Here is a 26,144-nt window from a genome sequence, read left to right on the forward strand (position 1 = left end):
CACGATTAAAACATCTCTTTATTCGTCTGCTTGATGAGACACAGCATGTATAAAATAAAATACAGTACAGTTCTAGCCTGGTTGGAATTAGTGGTATTTTCCTCATCTGCAGGTCTAAGTCTCGATATGTACAGCACACAAATGTTTGTTTTATTATACACACGTTTATATAAATTACACGTTTACGTTCCTAATTACGGGAGAAATTACCGTCGTCCGTCTCGCCCTTTCGGTGAACGTGCAACTTCTTTGCTTTTAACTAAATAAAAACACGTGACGTGATGGAGAACTGTTAGGAATTAAGAACTATTTAACAAACGGCAGCCGTTACAGCAGCAGGAAACCGACGTCGTCTTTGTCTTTGTCCTCTCGTAGCGGACGGACACGATGGTGTCTAAGAGTCTTTACTGAATTGTGTGTCAAAAGTCAAAGTGACCCGAGGGATCGGTGCACGTTTGTAGATCTAATAAAAGTTGCACGAGATTTAACCGTAGTTAGTAAGAAACTTTATCACGCTTCGCTGCTTCCTCACCTGTTCTTTGTGGTGTTATGTACGCGATGAGTTAGCGTCAGAGGTTGGAGCGCGGCCGTGCGTCCCTGTGTGATATCTAGCTTATGATCCCCAGAGCTTATTTCCAGTTCAGCATGGATTCTAAAGTTAGCTAAAATGTTAATAATAAAATTCAGAAGCCTGTGCCGTGTCTTTATATGGCTGATTTGCTGTACATGTGTGCGATCTGCTCGCTGAAGACGCGGCGCAGGTCCACTCGCTTGCTTTTCAGGGTGGGAGTGAGGAGGCCGTTACTGATGCTGAACATCTCTGGGTGCAGATACAAATCCTTCACCTGGGACAGAAAGGATGGAGAACGTATGTGGTTTGTTAGTTAAACTTCTCTTTGCCTTACATTCATGTTCCTGTTCTATCTTGATAATATATAATAATATATAATATAATAATAATAATAATAATAATAATAAAATGCAATGTTATCAGGAAAGTGTGTGTGTGTGTGTGTGTGTGTGTGTGCGCGCGCGCCTTGTACCTGCTCAAAAGACTTCAGTCCTGCTTTCTTGCCCACTGCGGTCATGTCCTCCAGCACGGCTTTCTTCACATCCTGTGGTAAAGAGACAAACAACACACTGCTACATTAGATCTGTGTATGTTCATTATAAAGAACATAATTAGATTACACACACACACACTATGCCCACACACGCACACACATACTATGCCCACATATTATAACTCACAGGATTCTGACAGAGCTCTTCATACGATCCCACAATTCCTCTCTCTTTGACCCAGTTTACAAAAACTTCTGGGTCTGGAACCACGATACCTATTAAATACGACTGAAACACACACACACACACACACACGTTAGTAAATAAGGATCCAAACACACTAACCTACTCCATCAGTATTTATTAGACTCCATAAGGCAATATGAATCAGTCTATCATTATGCAGAGTAGTTATGTGTGTGTGTGTGTGTGTTTACCTGTAGACTGTCTCCATGCACAAACACCTGCAGCACAGGTACACAACGCATGTAGACATTCTCTATCTTCTCTGGAGCGATGTATTCTCCCTGAGACAGTTTAAAGATATTCTTCTTTCTGTCTATGATGCGAAGAGTCCCATTCTAACACACACACACACACACAGACACACACATCTCAGACTCTATAATATCCTAATAGGATATTTTAGACCTAATGGACCTAATAATAAAAATGATTACTGACTTCAGGATGGATTTATTGCTAGGTTAGGTTTATTGTTTACTGTTGTTGTTTGTTACTTCTCGTGTCCGCTTATGCACCTCGGTCCATAGTAACGGCATTTCGTACTTTTATATACTGTGTATGTGGAAGAATGTCAATAAAGCTTGAGTTCAGTTGATTGTAATTTTTTTTTGCCATGTTTTATTTATCTGGAAACATTTTTTGACCTGATTGGATTTTACTCATTGAAATCTGCTGTGTGTGTGTGTGTGTGTGTGTGTTATGTGAGAGGGTCTCACTGGCAGCCACTGTCCCACATCTCCTGTGTGTAACCAGCCGTCACTGTCCAGAGCATCAGCCGTCCTGTCCTCATCCCTCAGGTAACCCTGAAATACACTGGGTCCCCGGATACAGATCTAACACACACACACACACAAGCATCTTCAGTGGCATCTGACAGATTAGATTAGATCAGATCAGGTCAGATTAGACATTTAACACGCGTTACCTCTCCTTGTCCGTTCTTGGCGTAATAGTTCATGTCTGGAATGTTGGTCAGTTTCACCATGGAACAAGGAAGAGGAGCTCCAACATGACCTGAGACACAATTTCACCAGTTCAGCTTTACAGCCATGAAATTTACACAATTCTCCAAAGGATAAACTTTTATTTATTTATTTTTTACTAAAAGTACATCAGTGAGCAGCCACCCAAAATCCCTCAAACCCTCTCATATTCATTCATTCATTCATTCATCTTCTACCGCTTATCCGAACTACCTCAGGTCACGGGGAGCCTGTGCCTATCTCAGGCGTCATCGGGCATCAAGGCAGGATACACCCTGGACGGAGTGCCAACCCATCACAGGGCACACACACACTCACTCACGCAATCACACACTACGGACAATTTTACAGAGATGCCAATCAACCTACCATGCATGTCTTTGGACCGGGGGAGGAAACCGGAGTACCCGGAGGAAACCCCCGAGGCACGGGGAGAACATGCAAACTCCACACACACAAGGTGGAGGCGGGAATCGAACCCCCAACCCCGGAGGTGTGAGGCGAACGTGCTAACCACTAAGCCACCGTGTCCCCCTCTCTCATATTATAAAAGAATAAACATTAAGAGCTGATATCTTGAACATATCCCATCTCTCTCCACTGTATGTTGTCTGGGGTTCATCACCACCGCCACGTGTTCCCAGTCATTTAGATACTAATCCCAATCAGAGCATCAGCTCCGGTGGCTTAAAGTAAACCACCGCTCACACCAGACTCGCTCGTCTGATGGAATCGATTTTGAGGAGAATTGGGTTTCTTTAAACATTTCACACTTGTCTGGATTACACAGATAAGTACAGAGACACACAGTCCGACTTTCGCTAGCGAATGAAATGACCGGAGGCCGTCATTATCTCCTCATGAAGAGAAAGTGTTACCTGCACTCCAGTCTCCAGGCATAGAGAATGTACAGCCAGCCGTGCACTCAGTCTGACCGTAGCCCTCGAATATCTACACACACACACACACACACACACACGTACGTTTATGAAGACTACATCTCTGATTTCAACGTCTTAATTTACCCTTTTCCGAGACCTCGCTAATATTCTAAGTCATTTCATCTATTTTCCCTCATTTCCCCTTTGACTGGAAGCAGCCAGGTGCTCCAGGATGCGTGGGATCCTGTATTCTGTTCATTTCCCTGTTTTTCCCACTGCGTTGTTCCTCCATATATTTGATTTAATCGCTAACATGTAACTCACTTGTGTTGATTTTACACTTACGCATTACCGTTCCTACTGCTTTCAATTCAATTAGAAAACTTGTCTTCTTCTGTTTAGTGCGGAACGGTGTAATGATGTTTGAGAAATATAATTGAAGTAAATGTTATTAGTTGATTTATTATTTTTTTTTTTTCTTATTTTGAAGGAGAGCTCTGACCAGGCAGCCGAGGGCAGCTCTGAGGAAGGACAGCACTGTGGGCGAGATGGGCGCCGAGGCGGTCAGGATGAAGCGCAGGTTTCCTCCCAGACTGGCCTAGAGGGGGGAGGGAGAGAGAAAGTTACCGAATGCGAGAGTGAGTGAGGGGGAGAAAGACAGAGAGAGAAAGTTGGGGGGGAGGGAGAGGGAGAAATTAGAGAGAGAGAGAGAAAGTTGGGGGGGAAGAGAGAAATGAGAGAGAGAGAAAGTTGGGGGGGAGGGAGGGAGAGAGAGAGAGAAAGAGAAATTAGAGAGAGAGAAATAGAGAGAGAGAGAGAGAGAGAGAGAGAGAGAGAGAGAGCGAGAGAGAGAGAGAGCGAGAAATAGAGAGAGAGAGAGAAAAATTAGAGAGAGAGAAAGTTGGGTGGAGAAAGAGAGAGAGAGAGAGAGAGAGAGAGAGAGAGAGAGAGAGAGAGAGAGAGAGAGAGAGAGAGAAAGTTGGGGGGGAAGAGAGAAGAGAGAGAGAGAAAGTTGGGGGGGAAGAGAGAAGAGAGAGAGAGAGAAAGTTGGGGGGGAGGGAGAGAGAGAGAGAAAGAGAGAGAGAGAGAGAGAGAGAGAAATTAGAGAGAGAGAGAAATTAGAGAGAGAGAGAGAGAGAGAGAGAGAGAGAGAGAGAGAGAGAAATTAGAGAGAGAGAGAAATTAGAGAGAGAGAGAGAGAGAGAGAGAAACCGAATGAGAGTGAGGGGGGGAGAGGGGAGAAAGAGAGAGAGAGAGAGAGAGAGAAATTAGAGAGAGAGAAATAGAGAGAGAGAGAGAGAGAGAGAGAGAGAGAGAGAAATTAGAGAGAGAGAGAAATTAGAGAGAGAGAGAGAGAGAGAGAGAGAGAGAGAGAAACCGAATGAGAGTGAGGGGGGGAGAGGGGAGAAAGAGAGAGAGAGAGAGAGAGAGAGAGAGAGGAGTGAGAGACAGACAGACAAAGTAAAGGAATGAGCACAAAATTCAATGCAGTCACTGATCATTATACTAAAATAATCACTCAGCAATATGATCAAACCTGATCACATGACCTAGGAGCAGTCAGGACCATGAGACTTAATAATGCTTTAGAAGGAGGGGCGGAAAAGGAAGGAGAGGAAGAGGGCACATAGGACAGAGAGGAGGAAGATGAAATGAATAAGTGCAAGTTAAAGGAAAGGAAGAAGAATGAAGAGGAGCACAGGACAGAGAAGTGGTTGGGGGAAAAAGAACAAGAAGAGGGTGAAAAGGCAGAAGATTAAAATAAGTAAGAAGAGGAGGAGGGAGAAAGAAAGGGAAAAGGAATGGAAATGAAGTGAAGCTCAATGAGGAACATTTTCTAGCCTTTCTTCTCATTCGAATCTGACGATAAAAACAGCGTGATTAAGTCCGGATGCTAGAGTTTAGCCGACGTAAACACACTCGAATGAACGTTTTCATTTCAGACGCAGTGTGCTGTGAATGCAGAGAGGACAGAAGGAGTCACTACTGACTGCTGGATGTGAGAGAGATACCTGTATCTTGCTGAAGACTAGTCTGTCCCACACACTGTCATTACGGACGATTCCGCTGCTCAGCTCGGCCTGTTTCCGGCTCACGGCGTAGTGTAGGATGGCCCTCTTCAACACGGATGTCACTGAACCCTGGATCTACACACACACACACACACACACACCAGAATAGCTCAGCCTCTCTTACTCTGAAACAGCAATGTGTCACATCATTACTCAAGTTAAAGTTCTAGAATCATCAGTTCAAGATCAATCAGATACTGAATATCACCACCGGGGGGGGGGGGGCAAACGCTGGGTGAGTGACAGGGCAGATCTAACCCACGTGTTTACTTCCGTTAGGTATCGACCGATCCTTCGAGCTCGGATAGCGGTGTTGAGATGAAAGGGTAATAAGTGGGCTTCAATCACGTTCTCACGTCAGACCTGCTGGACCACAGATACTGACCTTATCGTAGATGCGGTTGAGTAGGCGGGGCACCACGGGGAAGAAAGTGGGCTTCAGAGTTTTGATGTCGTCCATGAGCAGCGAGATGTCCCCCTGGTAGAAGCCCACTCTCGCTCCGTGACAGAACATAGACACCTGAGTGCAGGAAGGGAGGGGAAAAAAAAAAAAAAAAAGGATCAGCATGATGAGTAAGACACGGATGTTGGCTTTATAACACCCTTGTGCTTTCCTTTCCAGACTTTTCTAAGGAGGTAATAACAAAAAGTAATAAAAGCGATAACGTTTTTTTTGTTCCCGATGATGAACCTGTAGCTCGTTACGTGCTGCAGTTACGATCGTCTCCTTTATCCAACGCTGCGCTCGGCTTTTATGATGACCTTTGACCTACTACAGCGAACTGGAACACGGTTACCTGAATCATGCGTTCAAACATGTGAGCGAGGGGCAGGTACGAGATCGACACGTCCTCCTGACGAATCTCGAAGAAGCCCTGCGGATGAACAGAAACGTCGGCGTGAATCAGACAGAAATCCGGCACAGATCATCAGCCGCATGAAACACTCGAGGCGTCACAGATGAAGAGGGTGATTAAGGCGAGCGTTCAGCACTTACAGCCACAGTTAAACATGCAGTTTGTCTTCTACGCTCCTGGTTTAAGGAGGAGTGCAGAATTTACTGGGTGGTGGAACACACCATTTATTTACCACACGATTCTCAGAGGCCGAGCGAGCGGCGGAGGGAGAAGAGCGGGAATGTGTCCCGAAGGAAATAAACAGATTCTAATGAAATGACATGGAGATTAAAAAAAAAAAAAAAAAAAAAAGACAAATATCAGAAGAGACGATTCAAAACCCACCACCAATTCAACCTAGTGTGAATTCTGCTGCATTTATCTGACATCAGAGATATTATCATTTTAATTCTATCCTGATCTGGAGATTTATCAGACGCCACGTTCACGCCGTCTCAAATCTTTCTGTTTGTGCACTTTTCTCGTTTCGAAGCTGCCACCGCTGTGCCTTCAACCCTCAATTGTTCCGTTGTATAAAAATTGAGATAAAATATAAGTCACTCTAGATAAGTGCAGGAAATGTAATCAAACTTGTGAGTAAAATGTACAAAATGTTTAAACCCCATAACACAAAAATGTTCACAGAAACCTTTAATCTTTAAGAAAGTTATTCAAAAGTTGGGTAGAAATCATTTGGTGGTGATTAAATGAGGCAGTAATTGAGGCCCATCAGTCAGTCAGATGCCTCCTTCTGGGAAAGTTGCTGGTTTTTGGTCAAATGTATTGACAGAATACACAAAAATCTGCACCGTTTTCTTTCACTTTAGCATGTTATAGTGTATCTAGGATTTATTTTTTCCCCTTCACTCATGATGCACTTGGCTTTTGTGCTACAATTTAATATAATTTTCATTACTACTGAAGTACTAAATTACTACGTCAGTGTCTCGACTGCCGGGGTTCGATTCCCGCCTCCGCCTTGTATGTGTGGAGTTTGCATGTTCTCCCTGTGCCTCGGGGGTTTCCTCCGGGTACTCCGGTTTCCTCCCCCGGTCCAAAGACATGCATGGTAGGTTGATTGGCATCTCTGTAAAATTGTCTGTAGTGTGTGATTGCGTGAATGAATGAGTGTGTGTGTGTGTTCCCTGTGATGGGTTGGCACTCCATCCAGGGTGTATCCTGCCTTGATGCCCGATGACGCCTGAGATAGGCACAGACTCCCCGTGACCCGAGGTAGTTCGGATAAGCGGTAGAAGATGAATGAATGAATGAATGTCTCGACCGCTCTGTATCGTCTCAGTGCTGTTGTATAAATCTATATAAACTTTGTTATTATGTAGATGATATGCCTCGCTGGTTAGAAAGCTAACGAAGGAAATATTCGCTTTTAATTATTTTCCTCTGACTTTATATTTATTCCATTTCGTTCTTCATGACAGATTTATGCTTAGGATTCTTCGCAGGTCTCCTGACTCACTGTCACCAACTCTAACTGTTTGCTGGTCGTTTGTGTCTCTCAATAGCAATATACTTGTGTCTAGGAAATGGAGAAGGAACACAATAGAGAAAAAGGCGGTCTTCATTGGCAAAAAAAAAAAAAAGCGTGAACGTGTGACTGACCTCCAGAATCTTAATGACGGACGAGGTGTTGGAGGTGATGTTGCCGTGTGTGATCATGGCTCCTTTTGGCTTTCCTAAATGAGCAGGAAGTCAGAGACGTTAACATGGGTTTCTCCTCCATCATATCTGATTAGAGTGAGTGACTGATGGAAATGGGAAAGCGGCGTACCTGTAGTTCCGCTGGTGAAACACACCACAGCCAGGTCCTGAGGCTGAGGAGGCTAAGACACAAATACAGAAAACAACTTTCGCTTATTAATCTGATTAACGTCGTCAGGAAATGTGGCGTCTTTCTCGGTCAAGTCGTACGTGAGGTGGCTGTGAGCGATGGAGAAAACGCCGTGGGTGTGAGATGAGGCGGCTATGCAGTGTTGGGATAAAGGGCGAGTGTATTTTTTAATTGTAGTGCAATTATGTTTTCTACAAAACAGGATACAAATCTGAACACTATACACTTTGGGAAGTGCAGAAGAGAGTTCAGAGGTCACTTACTACTGGAGCCTGGAGATTTTCCCTGCCCAAATCCTGCAGAAAACACACACACAGAGATCTTTGCTACAGCAGGACGTAAAAATAATGAAGCAGTCGCTATTAACGTGTCATATTTGTTTAAAATTCACGCTGTTTTCTGACCATGAGCTGTTCGAGCTGCAAAATCTCCACATCACACTTCCTCCCTCTCTCCACCAGGGCGGCGCTCACAGGGTTAAAGATCACCAGACAGGACAGAGTAGGAATCAAACCATTCTCCTTATTGACCAACAGAGACTCGGCCTTCTCCTCTTTATCACAGGCCACCAGAGAGATCTCCGCTAGAGAGAGAGGGAGAGAGAGAGAGAGAGAGGAGGGAGAGAGAGAGAGAGAGAGATGGTGGTATGTTGAACTTTAGTTACATATTTAATCTCAATATTTTATAACAACTCAGTTTCACAGGGCACTGCTAATGTCTCTTTAAATCAACTTAAGGAAAAGCACATTCATGAATAAAATGCTATTGTATAAAGCGAAAAACCCACTTTGAGCCACAAGGGGGCGATAACAACTCACAGAAAGAAAAGATACAGAACAGAACAGAGAAATGTCCTTAAAATTCCAGGCTATTTTCATTATCACGTGACCTCCTACATTGCCACAAACACTCATATGTCATCATAAGTATCCCCAAGTGCTTTTGCATCCATTTCGGTCACAATTCTTGAATTGTAGTAAAAAAAAAACAAAAAAAAAAACACAACGACAGAAGCCTAGTCGTCCACCGTCGTAAGGTGGCCACTCACCCAAGTTGAGGATGTGCACCATGGCCTCCAGGCCCAGTGTGTCATACAGAGGCACTAAAGCCATGGAGAAGGTGTAGCATGCCAACTCTGTAATAACCCACTGCAGCCAGCAGGGGGAGACAACAACGTTAGTGTCAGCACAGTTACAGTCCATCCTGTAAGCTCACACACACACACACACACACACCCCACTACTACTTACACACTTCACACAGGTCTTAAGACAGGTCTTAACAGTAAGGCCAGTTTGGTGTGTGTGTGTGTGTGTGTGTGTGTGTGTGTGTGTGTGTTTCTATAAATGATACGTAAAAGTTTCCTTTTGTTCACTGGGGTTAAGGTTTTTATTTTAGCTGTAGGATAGAATTAATTAGCTGAGCTTAATAATTACGTCCAAGTCCTTTGCTTATAGGATCCGGTTCGTACTTCCTAGCTTCTACATTTCCGGCATTTGGCAGACGCACTTATTCAGAGCGAATTACAAAAGTGCTTCGAAGTCTCAATTAACATCAAGAGTTGCTTCCTGACTTCAGCTTCTAGAGTCAAAATATTTCCTTCTGGATACAGAGACTAGGATTAGGGTGAAGTTTAGGTGGAGGTATTAATTAGCTGCAGTAATCACTGTCAATAGAAGGTGTGTGTGTGTGTGTGTGTGTTCTGTACCTCTGGCCTGTTCTGGGCGAAGATGCCGATGAACTGTTTAGGAGTAGGCTTGCATCCTTTAGCCAGCAGACCGGAGCCCAGCACCTGTGCCCTCTCTGCCACCTGCAGCAGGACAGGAAATGACAACGTTCAGTACAAAAACAAGGTGCAGCGTGTGAGGGGAAAAAGAAAAAAAAAAAAAAACAGAACAAGAACCTATTTCAGCTTACATTAGACCAAAAAGACCTAGTGATGGGTCCTAATAGCAGAAAATAACAGAAGAGCCGGAGGTGGTAAATAAAACCCCGTACCTTGAAGCCGAGCGCTGAGAGATTTACGGCTTCAGATCTCTCAATTATAACCTGACCAGATGTTAGCATCTTACGACAAGAGGCTTCAGACACATTTCTCTTACTCATAACTAAATCAAACGTACAAATCAATAGGCCGTTATTAAACGATTGTCGTTATGGTTACGGCTCATGCCTAGCTCAAGGTTTTCTTTCGTCTGGTCCAGAAATCGTTGTTCTGTGTAAATCCGTGTCCTTCGTTAGAAAAGTATGAATACCAAGAGCAAAGTTTAGAACATCGATTAGAACTTCTCAGTTTTTCCTAAAAGGCTGTAGCCTTACCTCGGTGTAGGAGATCCACTGATACGGTTTTCCCGGTTTCCTAAAGCCAAGGCACGGCCCGTCACCTGCGAACATCACGACGTCAGAAGCACGACTTTATCGAGCAGCATGCACAAAGTATTCACACCCTTTCTCTTTATTTCCCAGCTCCATTTAAAGCTAGAAAATAACACTAATTCTAAATAACATAGTTCTTTGAATACACTGTGAGTGTGTAAGAAAAGCCCAGTCCCAGTGGTGCATTACATTACAAGTGACACTGTGCACACACACACACAACATTCCCAGGTCAGCTGTGAAATCCAAACCTTCACTAGCTGCATTCAGCGTCTGCCAAATGACCTCCTTTTCTTTCACAATGAAACCAGCCCCAATGAAATCAGTCTAAAGGCAAAATCCAATATGTTTGTGCTGAACACGTTTTCTGTGTGTTACTGTGCGTGTCTTACGAACGAAGACCTGAACACAGCTTCAGGTCATAATGCCTTTAAATAACGATAGCCCTTAACTCTAGCAGACACAAGTGCATTTTTACAACGTTTTTGGCCAGATAGCTCGTCCAAAAAAAAAAGTGGAATTGGCCGGTTGGATGTCTGTGATGTGCAATTTCCTGCAGCCTCGAGCGAGATGCGGGTAAATACAGGTGATGAGTGCTATTACGACCCCACTGGCTAAATGAGCTCAGCTGTGTGTTGTGGTGCTTAAACTGCATCCTGAGTCGTTACCTGCGATCCTCAGGCCTCTCTGAAACATGTCGTACACGGTCTTTGTATCTTCAAAGTAGAATTCTAGCAGTTTATCATCCTTCAGTAAGGCGGAACGTCTGCAACTGGCGTCTCCCTGGAATCACAACATCATTTCACATCTGTATAAAATAACTCAAAAGTAGCTCTGCGTTAGGGCTGGGTGATAAAACGATAACGATATGTATCGCGATAGACACGTGATCGATATCAATAAAAAAATGTGTTCGATAAAACGTTCGATATTTTTTATTCTACGATGGAAGAAAACAGAGGTTGCGAAGCAAGTTTGCATTAACAAAGGCACTCGCTTTCTGGTAACCTAGCAACGTAGGGAGTGACACGCTAACAGCCAATCATGTAACAGTATCACGTTTAAGTAACCGGCGACTGATGAGCAGAAATGAGCCGCAGCGGGTGAGGAAATTGTAAATAAAAGAGGAAAAATCAGCTACTTTTTCATATTTGTTTCAAACAATGTTACTGTACTGTATCAGGTTTGTGTTTTATATTACAGATGTATTTTATTTGTGTTTTATTTACAAAACACTGCACATATTTTAAAACACTTTATTCACCAGAAGGTGAACAGCTAGTGAACTTCCTAGCACGAAACTTGCACTAAATTCTCAGGTTTCTCTCTGCTTATATTTAACACTTTGCACTATTTTATTACACTTTATTAAGCATTTCTTACATTTTCTTTCATTTTGCACCTTAAATGATAAGAGATCATTGTTAAGTGTTCATTGTGACTTTAGACTCATGTTTACATTTTAATTAGTCGAGCTTTCCATGTTTGTTGACATTTCCGTCTTAATTATGATCAGAGGAAGGTTAAGTTTAAAATAAAAATGTTTAAATGTAATATATTTTTCTCCTGGTCCTTATTTAAAACGGGTCATAAAAAATATCAATAATTATCGATATCGACCGATACGAAACACTGATATCGTGATACAGTTTTCAGCCATATCGCCCAGCCCTACTCTGCACACGCTAAAAAAAAACGCTGATTCATTTGGATGATTCACGGTTCAAATTCTCTAAGGACTCTCTTTGGAATCTTATCCTGTAGCCCTTTATTACAAAATTAAACTGATAATTATTCAGACTCCCACACGTATAAAAAATATACTACTGGGATGGCTAGAGGACGAGCGAAAGGAGATGAATCTGTTTTAGACATATTTGTTAATAGAGATTTTCGGAGTAGAATGAATACGGATTCAATTTAGTCAAACAATTAATGAACCAAATGAAAACAAGAAGCCTCTTTGCTGAACCTGTGGTTAGAAAATCAAGTAATTAAGTTATGTTTAATAATGTTACATGACACAGGGAAGAAGTATTGAACACGCATACTGAAACATATTTAATACTTTGTACAAAAGCCTTTGTTGGTAATGACAGCTTCATGACGCCTCTTGTATGGAGTAGTGCTGCACGATTAATCATATCGCAATCGCAATATCAAGCCTGTGCGATTATATGACGCAAAATGCTGCGATTTTATGAAATAAATAAATAATAAATAAATGCATGTGTGGACATGACGACCCATTCTCTCTGAAAGCTGTTTGCCTATTTCATACACTACACCGCTATCCGTTAATAAAAAAAAAAAAAGACCAGTGAGTTTCAGTTTAGGCAGTGGCACGTGTGGTGCGTATGGTCCATGTCATGACTTTTTCCGGTGTGCAGCGCGGAACGGGTGAAGATGGATGCCGAGCAGACGGACACTGAACTGTAGTGTTAATTTCGTCAGACGAGACGAGATATGTTCGTCAGCAACCTTTTTTTTCATGACTAAGACGAGACGATGACAAGACTGCACCGCTGTCCAAAAACGCTGACTAAGACTAAATTAACATGCATTATTGCTGACGAAAAAAGACGAGACGAAAATGTTTTGTATAAAATAAAAACTAAGATAAAATCTCTCTTCATTTTCGTCTACAATTGTCTCTGCTTTTTCATCAGCTGTTACGCCTTTAAAATGTTCACAACGAGTTCGCGGCTTCGCTGTTGCTCAAGTTACAGGTCCGCGAAGCGGATCCCGCTTATTATATTGCTACCTATCAAATAAATAAATAATTTGACTCAAAATGATGATTTAAAAAGGAGTTTATTGATTTAAAAACAACTGTATTGTTTCCGCTAAAGAAAATAGTGCGCTCCGTCTCTACGGTTAGAATCCTGTGTGTCCATGGCAACGCTCTGTTTTTCATGGCAACGGTGTGTTATAGTTCGCAGCGGTCTCTCTCTCTCTCTCTCTCTCTCTCTCTCATATATATATATATATATATATATATATATATATATATATATATATATATATATATATATATATATATATATATATATATTTATATATATATATATATGTACACACACACACACACACACATTTTTGATCTTAGGCTTTTCATTAAGTTATTTATTTCCACTATAACACTTGTGTTCCTGATATTATTGCATTTAATGAGGCCTCGTTGTATTTATTCTTACAATAGATTCCAGATGTGGTCAAGCTACAATTTTTTGACTAAAACTAGACTAAAATTAAAAGACTTTTAGTCGACTAAAACTTGACTAAGATACATTGAGTTTTCTTTTGACTAAAACTAGACTAAAATGACGAGACTTTTAGTCGACTAAAACTTACTTCGACTAAAACTTCGACTAAAAAATACATGTGAATGACTAAATATGACTAAAACTAACAAGGACATTTGGCACAAGACTAAGACTAAGACTAAATTAAAAACAGGTGACGAAATTAACACTACTGAACTGGTGGCCAGAGCTTTTTAGAAAGAAGATTTGGAAATACCAGTCTGTTGCTTTGTTTTTGTTTTTGTAAATGACCAACAACAGTTTTGTGGTTTGAACCACACATTTATATCCAAATTCCTTTTTGAAAGTTTATACAAAAATGTTACGTCCAGGTAAAATATCCCTGTTTGGACAGAATGTTCAAAATATCTTATTTTCATGAACACAGAAATTACTTTGTTCTATTTATTATATTTAGCTGTACTATTGAGACAATAACGTTTGTTTGCAGTTATGCAAAGATGTTATGTTGTAAAAATAATTTAATTTGAACATGTTTTGCATTTGTTTGTTGTTGTTGCTAGTTTGAGTTGAGAAATACAAATTTCAGCATTATCAGTAATCTGTGTGCGCATTTTCCTTGAGAACCAAGCAAGTTGACTCATGATACCATTTGTTTATTATATCGCAATTGCATATCGCAATCGCAATATTGACCTCAATAATCGCAATATGACATTTTCCCTAAATCGTGCAGCCCTAGTATGGAGAAATTTTGGCCCATTCTTCCACACAAACTGTCTTCAAATCTTGAATGTTCCGTGGGTCTCTTCTATGAACTCTGATCTTTAGTTCTTTCCATAGATTTTCAATTGGATCCAAGTCAGGTGATGGGCTGGGCCATTCGAGCAGCTTTATTTTCTTTCTCTGAAACCAATTGAGAGTTTCCTTGGCTGTGTGTTTGGGTCATTGTCTTGCTGAAATGTCCACCCTCGATTCATCGTCATCATCCTGGTAGATGGCAGCAGATTTTTTATCAAGAAGGTCTCTGTACATTTTCCCATTCATCCTTCCTTCAATTATATGAAGTTTGCCAGTACCGTATGCTGAAAAACAGCCCCACACCATGATGTTCCCACCTCCAAACTTTACTGTTGGTATGGTGTTTTTGGGGTGATGTCCAGTGCCATTTCTCCTCCATACATGGTGTGTATTATGGCATCCAAAGAGTTCAATTTTGGTCTCATCTGACCAGACTATATTCTCCCAGTATTTCACGGGCTTGACCAAATGTTGTGCAGCAAACTTTAAACAAGCTTCAACATGTCTTTTCTTCAGCAGTGGAGTCTTGCGTGGTGAGCGTGCATACAGGCCATGGCGGTTGTTTCTTAGAAGCAACTGTACCTGCTGATTCCAGGTCTTTCTAAAGCTGTCCACAAGTGATCCTTGGCTCTTGGACAACACTTCTGATAATTCTTTTCACTCCTCTGTCAGAAATCTTGCGAGGAGCACCTAGTCATGGCCTGTTTATGGTGAAATGATGTTCCTTCCACTTACGGAGTATGACCCCAACAGTGCCCACTGGAACATTCAGAAGTTTTGAAATCCTTCTGTAACCAATGCCATCAGAATGTTTTGCAACAATAAGGTTACGAAGGTCTTGAGAGAGTTCTTTGCTTTTACCCATCATGAGATGTTTCTTGTGTGATACCTTGGCAGCGAGACCTTTTTATAGGCCATCAGTGTGGACAGAACCAGCTGATATTAATTTGCATTGACAAGGGGCAGGATTGCTTTCTAATTACTGATTGTCTGGGCTTTCAATGCCTTTTTGCACCTCCCTTTCTTCATGTGTTCAGTACTTCTTCCCTGTGTCATTTAACATTATTGAACATAACTTAATTTACGGACATCTATGGTTGGATTTCTTTGCATGTGTGGATTGAATGGGTTGTTACCGACATCTGGTGAAAATTTCATGTCGATAGCACCTTTAGAAATAAATTTACTGAGAAAAATGGTGACGTGTTCGATACTTATTTTACCTGCTGTGTTACAATGCAGCGCCTTGGTTTATTTCGCATTGCGAGTGAGAGGAAACGCACCTGAACGGGTATGGACTGAGCCTTCAGGTCACACGGAGGCTGGATGGAGCGAGGTCGGGTAACCAGCCAGTAGGCAGTGAGCGAGGCCACGGCTCCGAGCCCGAGGAGAGAAGGAGGAGAGAGCGCCAGGGAGGGAAGAAGAGCCCTGAGATCTGTTACATCAGTGCTCCCTAAATCACCGCTGCTGAGGCGAAAGGAACGCAACCACTCCTGCAACTGCATGGCTGAGGAGAGAGACAGAGAGAGAGAGAGAGAGAGAGAGAGAGAGAGAGAGAGAGAGAGAGAGAGAGAGAGAGAGAGAGAGAGAGAGAGAGAGAGAGAGAGAGAGAGAGAGAGAGAGAGAGAGAGAGAGAGAGAGAGAGAGGGTAAGTTATACTGTGTACCCTGAAATGTTTGACTTCACCACAGTTTGGTATCACAAACACCTCACACAGGAGACCCAAAAATAAACACACCAGCAGAATCACTAGACATTCACTTCATGTAGCGTAAGAAATAATCCGCTAGAAATGAACTAGGTGTTAAAACTTCAGCTACATCAGTGTTTTAGTGAACTCATGAATCTAACAATTCCTCAATGGTGTGTAAACAAACTACACACTTCAGTTATCTGCTGTGTTCATATTCAGGCCGTGTGTGTAACTGAAGCTGTAATGCTGCACGTTAATGACACGAGGTGTGTAATCTGTGTCGTTCTCGTGACGCAAAATCACGTACAAATTCTTCTCGGTGGTCACTTTCAGATTAACGGATGGTTTTATCTTCCTGTGAGACGGGTGTTAGCCTTTTATGTGCTTTTATAACGGGACCGAGGAGCTCAGGACACAGACGGCTGCAGCTCTTCGGGCCCTGTTAAATTACTCTGAGGAACTGATGCTGATTGGCTGAATCGGAACAGGCGTTTGGGTTACTCTCGGCCAGCTCTGGACGGACAGAGAATACACACGTTTGGACACACACACACACACACACACACACACACACACACACAGTGAGAGTTCACGCAGACACGTCGATGGATCGTGCCAGGAAGGACAAGAAGCAAAGAGGAAGTGAGAAAACAATTAACGAGCGAGAGAGAAAGGATTGAGAAGTGAGTGAAAGAAAGAGAGAGAGAGAGAGAGAGAGAGAGAGAGAGAGAGACAGAGAGAGAGACTTGTGGTATGATGGGGTGAGTGGGAGGTTCCAGCATCACTCCATAAACTTTCTGTGTCTGTGCCAACAACTAGATTCTCTAATGACCGACCACAACCCCAACGTACGTGTGTGTGTGTGTGTGTGTGTGTGTGTGTGTGTGTGTGTGTGTTTTAGACCTCTGTGAAGGTCAAAGGTGTCCGTCATCGAGGAGACACACTTTACAGTGCACAACAAAGAACATGATGAACACACCAAAATAACATTACACAGTGATGAGATGAGAGAGCAATGCAAAGAACTGACAGGTGCGTGCGTGCGTGCGTGTGTGTGTGTGTGTGTGTGTGTGTGTGTGTGACGTGGGTCAGCTCAGTCCACACAGTCCCATGAGGAGACAAACAGTGTAACTCATCTGCAGCCATTTGTAATCATGCAATCCCCCCCCTCCCTCCCCTCGCTGTTCTATTCATTCCCCCTCTTTCACAGTCTCTTTCCCCTAGCATTCACCCCCCACATTCCCCCCACCCCCTGTGTTCACCTCTCACCCACTTCTTACCCTCCTCTCATCTGTAAGGGTCACATCCCTTCTCCTGTAGTTCAGTCTTTACCACTGAACATCAACACCACACTCACTTTATCATTAAACTATAAACTCCACTTAAATGTTTTCTCTCTTATTTGTTCAAATCACTCACTCACTTGTCTGTCTGTCTGTCTGTCTGTCTGTCTGTCTGTCTGTCTGTCTGTCTGTCTGTCTGTCTGTCTATCTGTCTGTCTGTCTGTCTGTCTGTCTGTCTGTGCACCTCTTTCTCTCCCTCTTTGCACCTCTCTCTCTTTGCGTCTTTCTCTCTCTCCCTCTCTTTGCGCCGCTCTCTCTCTCCCTCTCTCTGCGCCGCTCTCTCTCTCCCTCTCTCTGCGCCGCTCTCTCTCTCTCTCCCTCCCTCTGCGCCGCTCTCTCTCTCTCTCCCTCCCTCTCTTTGCGCCGCTCTCTCTCTCTCCTTCCCTCTCTTTGCACCGCTCTCTCTCCCTCCCTCCCTCTCTTTGCGCCTCTCTCGCTCTCTCTCTCTTTGCGCCTCTCTCGCTCTCTCTCTCTTTGCGCCTCTCTCGCTCTCTCTCTCTTTGCGCCGCTCTCGCTCTCTCTCTCTTTGCGCCGCTCTCGCTCTCTCTCTCTTTGCGCCTCTCTCGCTCTCTCTCTCTTTGCGCCTCTCTCGCTCTCTCTCTCTCTTTGCGCCTCTCTCGCTCTCTCTTTGCGCCTCTCTCTCTCTCTCTCTCTTTGCGCCTCTCTCGCTCTCTCTCTCTCTCTTTGCGCCTCTCTCGCTCTCTCTCTCTTTGCGCCTCTCTCGCTCTCTCTCTCTCTCTTTGCGCCTCTCTCGCTCTCTCTCTCTCTCTCTCTTTGCGCCTCTCTCGCTCTCTCTCTCTCTTTGCGCCTCTCTCGCTCTCTCTCTCTCTCTTTGCGCCTCTCTCGCTCTCTCTCTCTCTCTCTTTGCGCCTCTCTCGCTCTCTCTCTCTCTCTTTGCGCCTCTCTCTCTCTCTCTCTCTCTCTTTGCGCCTCTCTCGCTCTCTCTCTCTCTCTCTTTGCGCCTCTCTCGCTCTCTCTCTCTCTCTCTTTGCGCCTCTCTCGCTCTCTCTCTCTCTCTCTTTGCGCCTCTCTCGCTCTCTCTCTCTTTGCGCCTCTCTCGCTCTCTCTCTCTTTGCGCCTCTCTCGCTCTCTCTGCGCCGCTCTCTCTCTCTTTGCGCCGCTCTCTCTCTCTTTGCGCCGCTCTCTCTCTCTTTGCGCCGCTCTCTCTCTCTCTTTGCGCCGCTCTCCCTCTCTCTTTGCGCCGCTCTCCCTCTCTCTTTGCGCCGCTCTCCCTCTCTCTTTGCGCCGCTCTCCCTCTCTCTTTGCGCCGCTCTCCCTCTCTTTGCGCCGCTCTCGCTCTCTCTTTGCAAGAGACCCCCCCACCCCTCTCTGCCAAACCCCCCCACCTGTTTCTGCTTCTCTCTTTGCCTCTCTCTGCCACCCCCCTTATTTCTGCTGCTCTCTCTGCACCTCTCTCTCTTTGCACGTCTCTCTCTCTCTGCCACCCCTCTCTGCCAAACCCCCCCCCACCTATTTCTGCTTCTCTCTCTCTCTCTCTCTCTCTCTCTTTGCCACTCCCCCCCCCCCTTTCTGCTTTGCACTAGATGTGTGCTAAAGAAAAGTCTTGAAGTTAATTATGGATGACAATCACAGCAGCTGCTGACGTAATAAAAGAAAAAAAATAACTGACCGAGTCACAAGAGTTTTCTTTAAATATGTTATCTGCTTAAACATTATCTATCTGCTGATTATATCGGAGCGGTTTTCTTTAAATATGCTTTAATATTAAGACCCAGACAAAGCATGCCTGGGATGCTGTTCCACAAAAATAATCAACAACATGGCGGCGTAAACTTTTAACTTTAGTTCTTTAGTTTAGTATCACAAACTTTATTCTCCTCTAAATATTTGATTTATTATACCAGGGCAATTACTCAATGATTAGTAATTAAATAACCACAAAGAAGATCGATCCTGTTATCGCTAACTGTACATAACGTTAACTTCAGGACAGCAAACCTCAGTGATTTATCTCACACACACTCACTCTCACACACACACACACTCACTCTCACACACACACACACTCACTCTCACACACACACACTCTCACACACACACACTCTCACACACACACACTCTCACACACACACACTCTCACACACACACACTCTCACACACACACACTCTCACACACACACACTCTCACACACACACACTCTCACACACACACACTCTCACACACACACACTCTCACACACACACACTCTCACACACACACACTCTCACACACACACACTCTCACACACACACACTCTCACACACACACACTCTCACACACACACACTCTCACACACACACACACTCTCACACACACTCTCTCACACACACACACTCTCACACACACTCTCACACACACTCTCACACACACTCTCACACACACTCTCACACACACTCTCACACTTATATAGTTGTACATCCTAGTCATTATACCTGGAGGAGCATGACATTTCTTTAAACTTTCATCATCATAAGTGAATAAAATGAATAAATCCAAAAAAAATGACCACTGGTCATCTTCAGTATTAAACTGAAGTATTAAATCAAGCAGCATGTCTGTTTTTTTCCCCCAGTGTCTGAAAATGTATTTATTTTTCCGTCTTCTGTCTCTCCTGTTCAAAGAGGCACAATAGGCCCAGATGAAAGAGCTCCTCAGGGTTTGTATCTGAAAATGATGACACAACATTGACAAGAGAGGATTCTTTCCTTTCTCTCACTCTCTCACTCACTTTCTCTCCATCTATCTCTTTCTCTCTCACACACACACACACACACACACAATTTCACAAAGGCCTTTGTGTGTGGCAGACAGGAGCTATTGTGTGCCTCTCTCTCTCACAGTCTACACAAAAGTGGAGTGAGGGACAGGAGCTATTACTCAACCTGCTGATAAATGAACTCGGACGCGTTACCGAAGAAAAGACGAAGAATTCTCCGCATTCGTCAAGGAGCGGGACACAAAACACGGCTCCTGTCTATACTGACAAGATGGAGAAATACAGACGCTCACGGGAGAAAAAAAAACACTTTAAACAGTAAACTTTCTAATACGTTCAGCTTTAATCAGTTTCATTATGTAATTACACATCGGCCGGCGAGACGCGCTGCCTGATAAACAGCTTATCAGATTTATCGGCAAATTCTCTCTCACAATACAGCAGCTATTAATCTGAGCTCTTTTCATTATTAATGTGTCTCAAAACAGTCAGGAACAACCTCTTAAGCACCAGTGCCTTGTTTTCTAGTCATGGAAATCAGGAACTTCAATGAGATAGATATAGATTTTTATGTATATATATATATATATATATATATATATATATATATATATATATATATATATATATATATATATATAGATATAGAGAGAGATATATATAGAGAGAGAGATATAGAGAGAGATAGAGATATATATATAGATATAATATTTACAAATATAGAGAGAGAGAGAGAGAGAGAGAGAGAGAGAGAGAGAGAGAGAGAGAGAGAGAGAGAGAGAGATATAGATATATAGATATATATATATATATAGATATATATATATATATATATATATATATATATATAGATATATATATATATATATATATATATAGAGAGAGAGAGAGAGAGAGAGAGAGAGAGAGAGAGATATAGAGAGAGAGTGAGAGAGAGAGACAGACAGATAGAGATCGATAGAGAGATAGATAGATAGATAGTGAGAGATAGATAGACAGACAGACAGAGAGAGAGATAGATAGAGACAGACAGATAGACAGACAGACAGATAGACAGACAGACAGATAGACAGACAGACATCTGAAGTCTTCTGTGAGGGAAGTAGCATCCAGTTTTGTATCAGTCATAAGTAAAGCTGTAACTTAACTGTTTCTTATATATTAACATTATTTAACTAGAAATAAAAAAAAAAAAAAGGTCAAAAAATGTTTAAAAAAGGGGAAAAAGGCTGTGTTGTAAGAGTAATATAACAATGTTTTTGGAAAACAAATCACTGTTTGGTCGGTAACTATATTTCACGCTGGGCCACATCACTCCACTTTGTTGTTGATTTGTTTCCTATAAACTCATGTCCAAGTCGAAGGTAGACAGAAGAACGATTTTTAGGATGTGTTAACAAGCCTTTTAGTAGACAACACCTAGACGTCAGTGGGACGACTCTGGGATTTCCTGTGTGGTAATAACCTCCTGCTTTTCTTCTGTCTTTATGAGGTGGTGTAAAAAGCCAGAGGTGGTGTCGAGAGAAGGCGACACGGCCCGGTGAAGCACCTGAACCCTGTTGACTCACTTCAGAATAAACTCATCACAGGTTTAAATAATCAACCTCTGACTCATGTTCAGGTTCATCCAGGGCACCGCTAAAAACATAACTGCTCGGAGTCTTATTCTACACCGGGTTCGCTCCAGATGCTGATGACTAACAGCTGCTAGGTGTGTATCAGACAGATCAGACATATATCAGACAGGTTACACAAACACCGCCTCCTTACCAATAACAACCAGAATGCAAGCAATTCATCTTAATGATAGTAGGGGACAAAATAATGGTACACTGTTTGGATTACTGTCTTGTGTGGAGTTATGTCTCCTGTCAGCATGGGTTTCTTCTGGGTTCTCCAGTTTCCTCCCATCTCACAAAACACACGCAATATGTACACTGGTTAAGATAAACTGTGAACTGTGAAGGCTCTCAAGTCGAGTCGCGAGATCGCAGGTTCAAATCCCCGCGTCTCTCTCGCTCTAGCCAATCGTTATCACGTGTACACTTAAGTTTGAGAAAGAGGGCAGACAAGCGCTTTCAAAAATAAAAACACGACAAGCTAGTAACATCTCCATACGGGCTACCAATAATAATATTTCCAAATGAATAAGACAAAATCATTATCATTATTTTCCACAGAAATTCAGTTTTCCCTTTCCATTTTGGCACGTTACAAATCCACACCCTTTCGGCGGTCTGTTCTTAGCACACGTGACATGGACATTCTAGATAGGGGAGTATGACTGGTTTCATCAGTTAAATTTCTAGCATTGACACTGTTGTGAAGTTTTCCGCCCGTAACCTGTCTGAACCTTGTTCTGCTTACAAACAGCAACCTGACCTCAGCTCTGAGGTAAAATATGTAAATTACACAGCCAGAGTTGCGTGGTGCTGTGGAGTGATAATTGATGTGAGAGAGAGAGAGAGAGAGAGAGAGAGGGAGAGAGAGAGAGAGAGAGAGGGAGGGTTTGAAGTGGATCCACCTGTGTGTAGGACAAAGACACACCCTTAGTGAAATGCCAGCCATCGCAGGGCACAATGCACACACCTGTTTACACCAAGGCGCAGTTTAGCATAGACAATAAACCTCCCGAGATGTTTTGGAAGGTGGTTAGAAACCGGAGAACCTGATGGAAACCCACATAGACGCAGGGAGAACAAGTGACAATGAGCTCAGGGTCGAACCGGGCAACATGAAGCCGTGAGGGAGCGGTGATTAGTACCGTATGACCATTCTGCTTCCTGGTACATGCTCCATGTACGAAGCATGAAGAACGCTCAGCAACGAAAGAGAGGAAGAGACAAGACCAACGATGAGAAGAGACAAGTCCAAAACTACACAGATGAAGGTCTGTGAAGAAGAACGAAGCTGCTTCAGTATAAACTAGAGACCATGTTTCCTATAAGATTTCTCACTCCCGATGATTCAGCCTACATCCAGTTTTACAACATTCACCACCCTCTGAGCAAAACATCTGACTGATATCAAACTTGCCATCAACTTCAGCACTGCATGAACAGACATGTCTACAACTGTCTGTCTCACAGTTCTTCTCCCCCTCTCTTCTTCCTCCTTTATTACTGTTTACAGCTGCATGTGCTCACAGCCCTAGGGTTACTCTCAGGTCCAGGTTACTATCTGTACGGTCTTTTCAATGTTCTCTGTACGTCAGTGTGGGTTTAAGCTCATCTACAAAAAAACATGCCTGTGCATGTATGTGTGTGTGTGTGTGTGTGTGTGTGTGTGTGTGTGCCCTGCCATCCCAATGATTGTTGTCCCATCCCATTGATTGCCATTCCAGTGGATTGTTAATAACAGAGGAGGCATCTCAGGACATACAACATGTCAGACTAAGCACTGGGCACAAACTCAGCCAAACTGGACAGACTGGAAAGAGACCAGGCGACATTTTGCCTAATCTTCTGTCCAGTTTTGATGACTCGGGCACTACTACAAGTACAAACGGTGCACCGCAACCAGCGCGAATCTGAAATGATAAGACGACATTACTGCAGGTCTTACGTGCGATATGGATAGATATACAGTAGTTTACATTTGAAGTTAATCTTTTTAAATTCATTTTAAACTTTAATTGTATATATTCATTTATTTATTATGTTGGATTTGTAGAAGCCAACATTCTGTTTTCCTATTTAAGCTTACACAAAGATTTATCAAGAGTAACTCCTCCTAGGGCTTTAGAGCCACATGCGCCAAATTCAGACATGTTGTAGATCCTGGTCTAAAGTTTGTTGCTATTACTTTTCTAAGCGATCCGAGTACCAGTACTTCCGGTACCAGGTCTCAAAGCGGCCTTTTTTCCCATAGACTCCCATTATAAACTTTGGAGGTTTATAACTCAGCAAGCTTTGAAACTATCTACACCAAACTCGCCCAGCTCCTTTAGGGTGATACTCTGAACAAACTTTTATATTGGTGTACCGACTGGCCTTCCGGTTGTCCCGCAGCCCCGCCCCCAAAATATGCAAAATCAAAAAACTTTTTACAACATGGACATGTCAAATATCAAAACACTCAGAACAATGTGGGGAACTTCCTCAAGAGTATTCGGATAACCTCACAGACTTGTCTCCAGTTGCCTTCAAATGTTTTGGCACCCTAGCTTTCTGTCCACTTGCCTCCAAACGTAACACTGTTATGTCCACTCGCCTCCAAAAAGCACTGGCCTTTGCGAATACTTGCTTTGTCAAAGCCAACATCAAAGTTTGTTGCGACGAACTTTACAAATCTAGTTTTTATTTCTTCTTCTTCTTATTATTATTATTATATTTATTTTTTTTTCTCTTTCTTCTGTTTCCATACTTTTGCAAAGCTGCGCTGAGACAATGGGACATTGTTAAAAGCGCTATAGAAATAAATCGAATCGAATCAAATCGAATTACATAGTGCCTTATATGGAAGTGAACTCTTTATGGAGCAACAAGCTTCGATTTCAATTCACTCCATTTATTCGTGTAGCGCTTTTAACAATTTACATCGTCTCAGAGCAGCTTTACATAACTCTAGAAACAGAATAAACCTTTTTTTTTTTTTTTTTATAAAAGTTTAAAATTTTAAAAAAAAAATCAAGTTACAGATAATTTCAAACAAGCAAGTTGAAAAAATATAAATAAATAAATAAAAATAAAAACAAAACTCTCTGAGATGAGATGATATGAGGAAGAAACCTTGAGAGGAACCAGACACAGAACTGAACCTCATCCTCATTTTGGGTGAAACTCTGGACAGGAATAAATCTAAATGTAAATAACGTCATTTCTAATGTAAATTCTAGTGGAATTAATAATAGAAATAACCAAGAGCTCCTGATGAACTCATGGTTCAGTGCAAGATGATTCCCAAATGACTCCCTATGGGATGAATAGCACAGTTTACAGAATTGTCCTCTATTTAAACTCTAATTCTGACTCAGAACTTATAAAAAGTCACTAATGTCCTACCGTGTTGTTGACGTCCCTAAACGTGTCGTTCTGAGGTATGTTTGCAGATTAAACGCGTGCTTTAATTTAAACGCGTGAAATGTTTCCACGTTTCCACGTGTCACGCGGCGGCGTCACAAAGAGCGCGAGACTGAAATACTTACTAGTTAGTTTGCGAAGTTTGTCCATTTTCTCCCGGTGTTTGTAACGTGCGCATTTACACGTGTGAGCGTGTTTAAGTGTGAGGAAGAAGGTTTCTTACCTGTGCTGGATGTAAAAAACTTTCTCCACACAAGTCGGAAAGTGAACTGAGTTAAACCGAGTTCTGCCCCCAGACCCCTCACGCGCTCCGGACCCCCGGGGCAAAACGCCGCCCTCTAACACGCCGCCTTCAGTGGAAACGGGACTGTGACGTCATTGTAGAACCACAAGATCCCGTTCTGGCTTCAGTTCATTTTGTTTAGTTCAGGAACCAAAATGTGGAAACTTTATATTCGAAACTTTCTTTCTTTCTTTCCTTCTTTCCTTCGTTCCTTCTTTTCTTCTTTCTTTCTTTCTTTCTTTCTTTCTTTCTTTCTTTCTTTCTTTCTTTCTTTCTTTTTTCTTTCTTTCTTTCTTTCTTTCTTTCTTTCTTTCTTTCTTTCTTTCTTTGTTTATTACTTTTTGTTTTTTTCTTTCTTTCTTTTCCTCTGGTTGTTTGTTTAATCCGTTTATCCTTTCTTTCCTTTCCTTTTCTTTTCTGTTTGTTTCTTAATTTGTTTTTCTTTCTTTCTTTTTCCTCTATGTTTGTTTGTTTATTCCGTTTCTTTCTTTCTTTCTTTCTTTCTTTCTTTCTTTCTTTCTTTCTTTCTTTCTTTCTTTCTTTCTTTCTTTTGTTTGTTTCTTACTTTTTGTTTGTTTTTCCTTTGTGTTTGTTTGTTTAATCCATTTATTCTTTCTTTCTTTCTTTCTTTCTTTCTTTCTTTCTTTCTTTC

At 42.4% G+C, this 26,144-nt stretch overlaps 1 protein-coding gene across 3 annotated transcripts; it reads right to left on the reverse strand.

Annotated features, from left to right (window-relative positions):
* On the reverse strand, positions 1-25,581 carry acsl2 (acyl-CoA synthetase long chain family member 2). 3 transcript variants are annotated; one of them, XM_060880662.1, is made up of 21 exons: positions 25,433-25,581; positions 15,719-15,942; positions 11,037-11,151; positions 10,312-10,376; positions 9,701-9,802; positions 9,041-9,140; positions 8,397-8,575; positions 8,256-8,288; positions 7,933-7,984; positions 7,764-7,837; positions 6,045-6,122; positions 5,633-5,767; positions 5,188-5,322; positions 3,678-3,773; positions 3,173-3,245; positions 2,237-2,325; positions 2,028-2,144; positions 1,503-1,646; positions 1,252-1,353; positions 1,044-1,115; positions 1-845 (listed from the first exon to the last, which is right to left on the reverse strand). In XM_060880662.1, exons 2-21 carry the CDS (start codon positions 15,938-15,940, stop codon positions 705-707), a joined length of 2,124 nt encoding a protein of 707 aa, XP_060736645.1. In that variant the 5' UTR covers positions 15,941-15,942; positions 25,433-25,581; the 3' UTR covers positions 1-704. The 3 variants fall into 3 exon arrangements, with proteins under 3 accessions (XP_060736645.1, XP_060736644.1, XP_060736646.1); XM_060880661.1 differs by lacking the exon at positions 25,433-25,581 and adding an exon at positions 25,335-25,374; XM_060880663.1 differs by lacking the exon at positions 25,433-25,581 and adding an exon at positions 25,192-25,293.
* Positions 25,582-26,144: the final 563 nt, after the last annotated feature.

The sequence above is a fragment of the Tachysurus vachellii genome, chromosome 11, assembly GCF_030014155.1.
Source record: "Tachysurus vachellii isolate PV-2020 chromosome 11, HZAU_Pvac_v1, whole genome shotgun sequence".
NCBI classification, from domain to species: domain Eukaryota; kingdom Metazoa; phylum Chordata; class Actinopteri; order Siluriformes; family Bagridae; genus Tachysurus; species Tachysurus vachellii.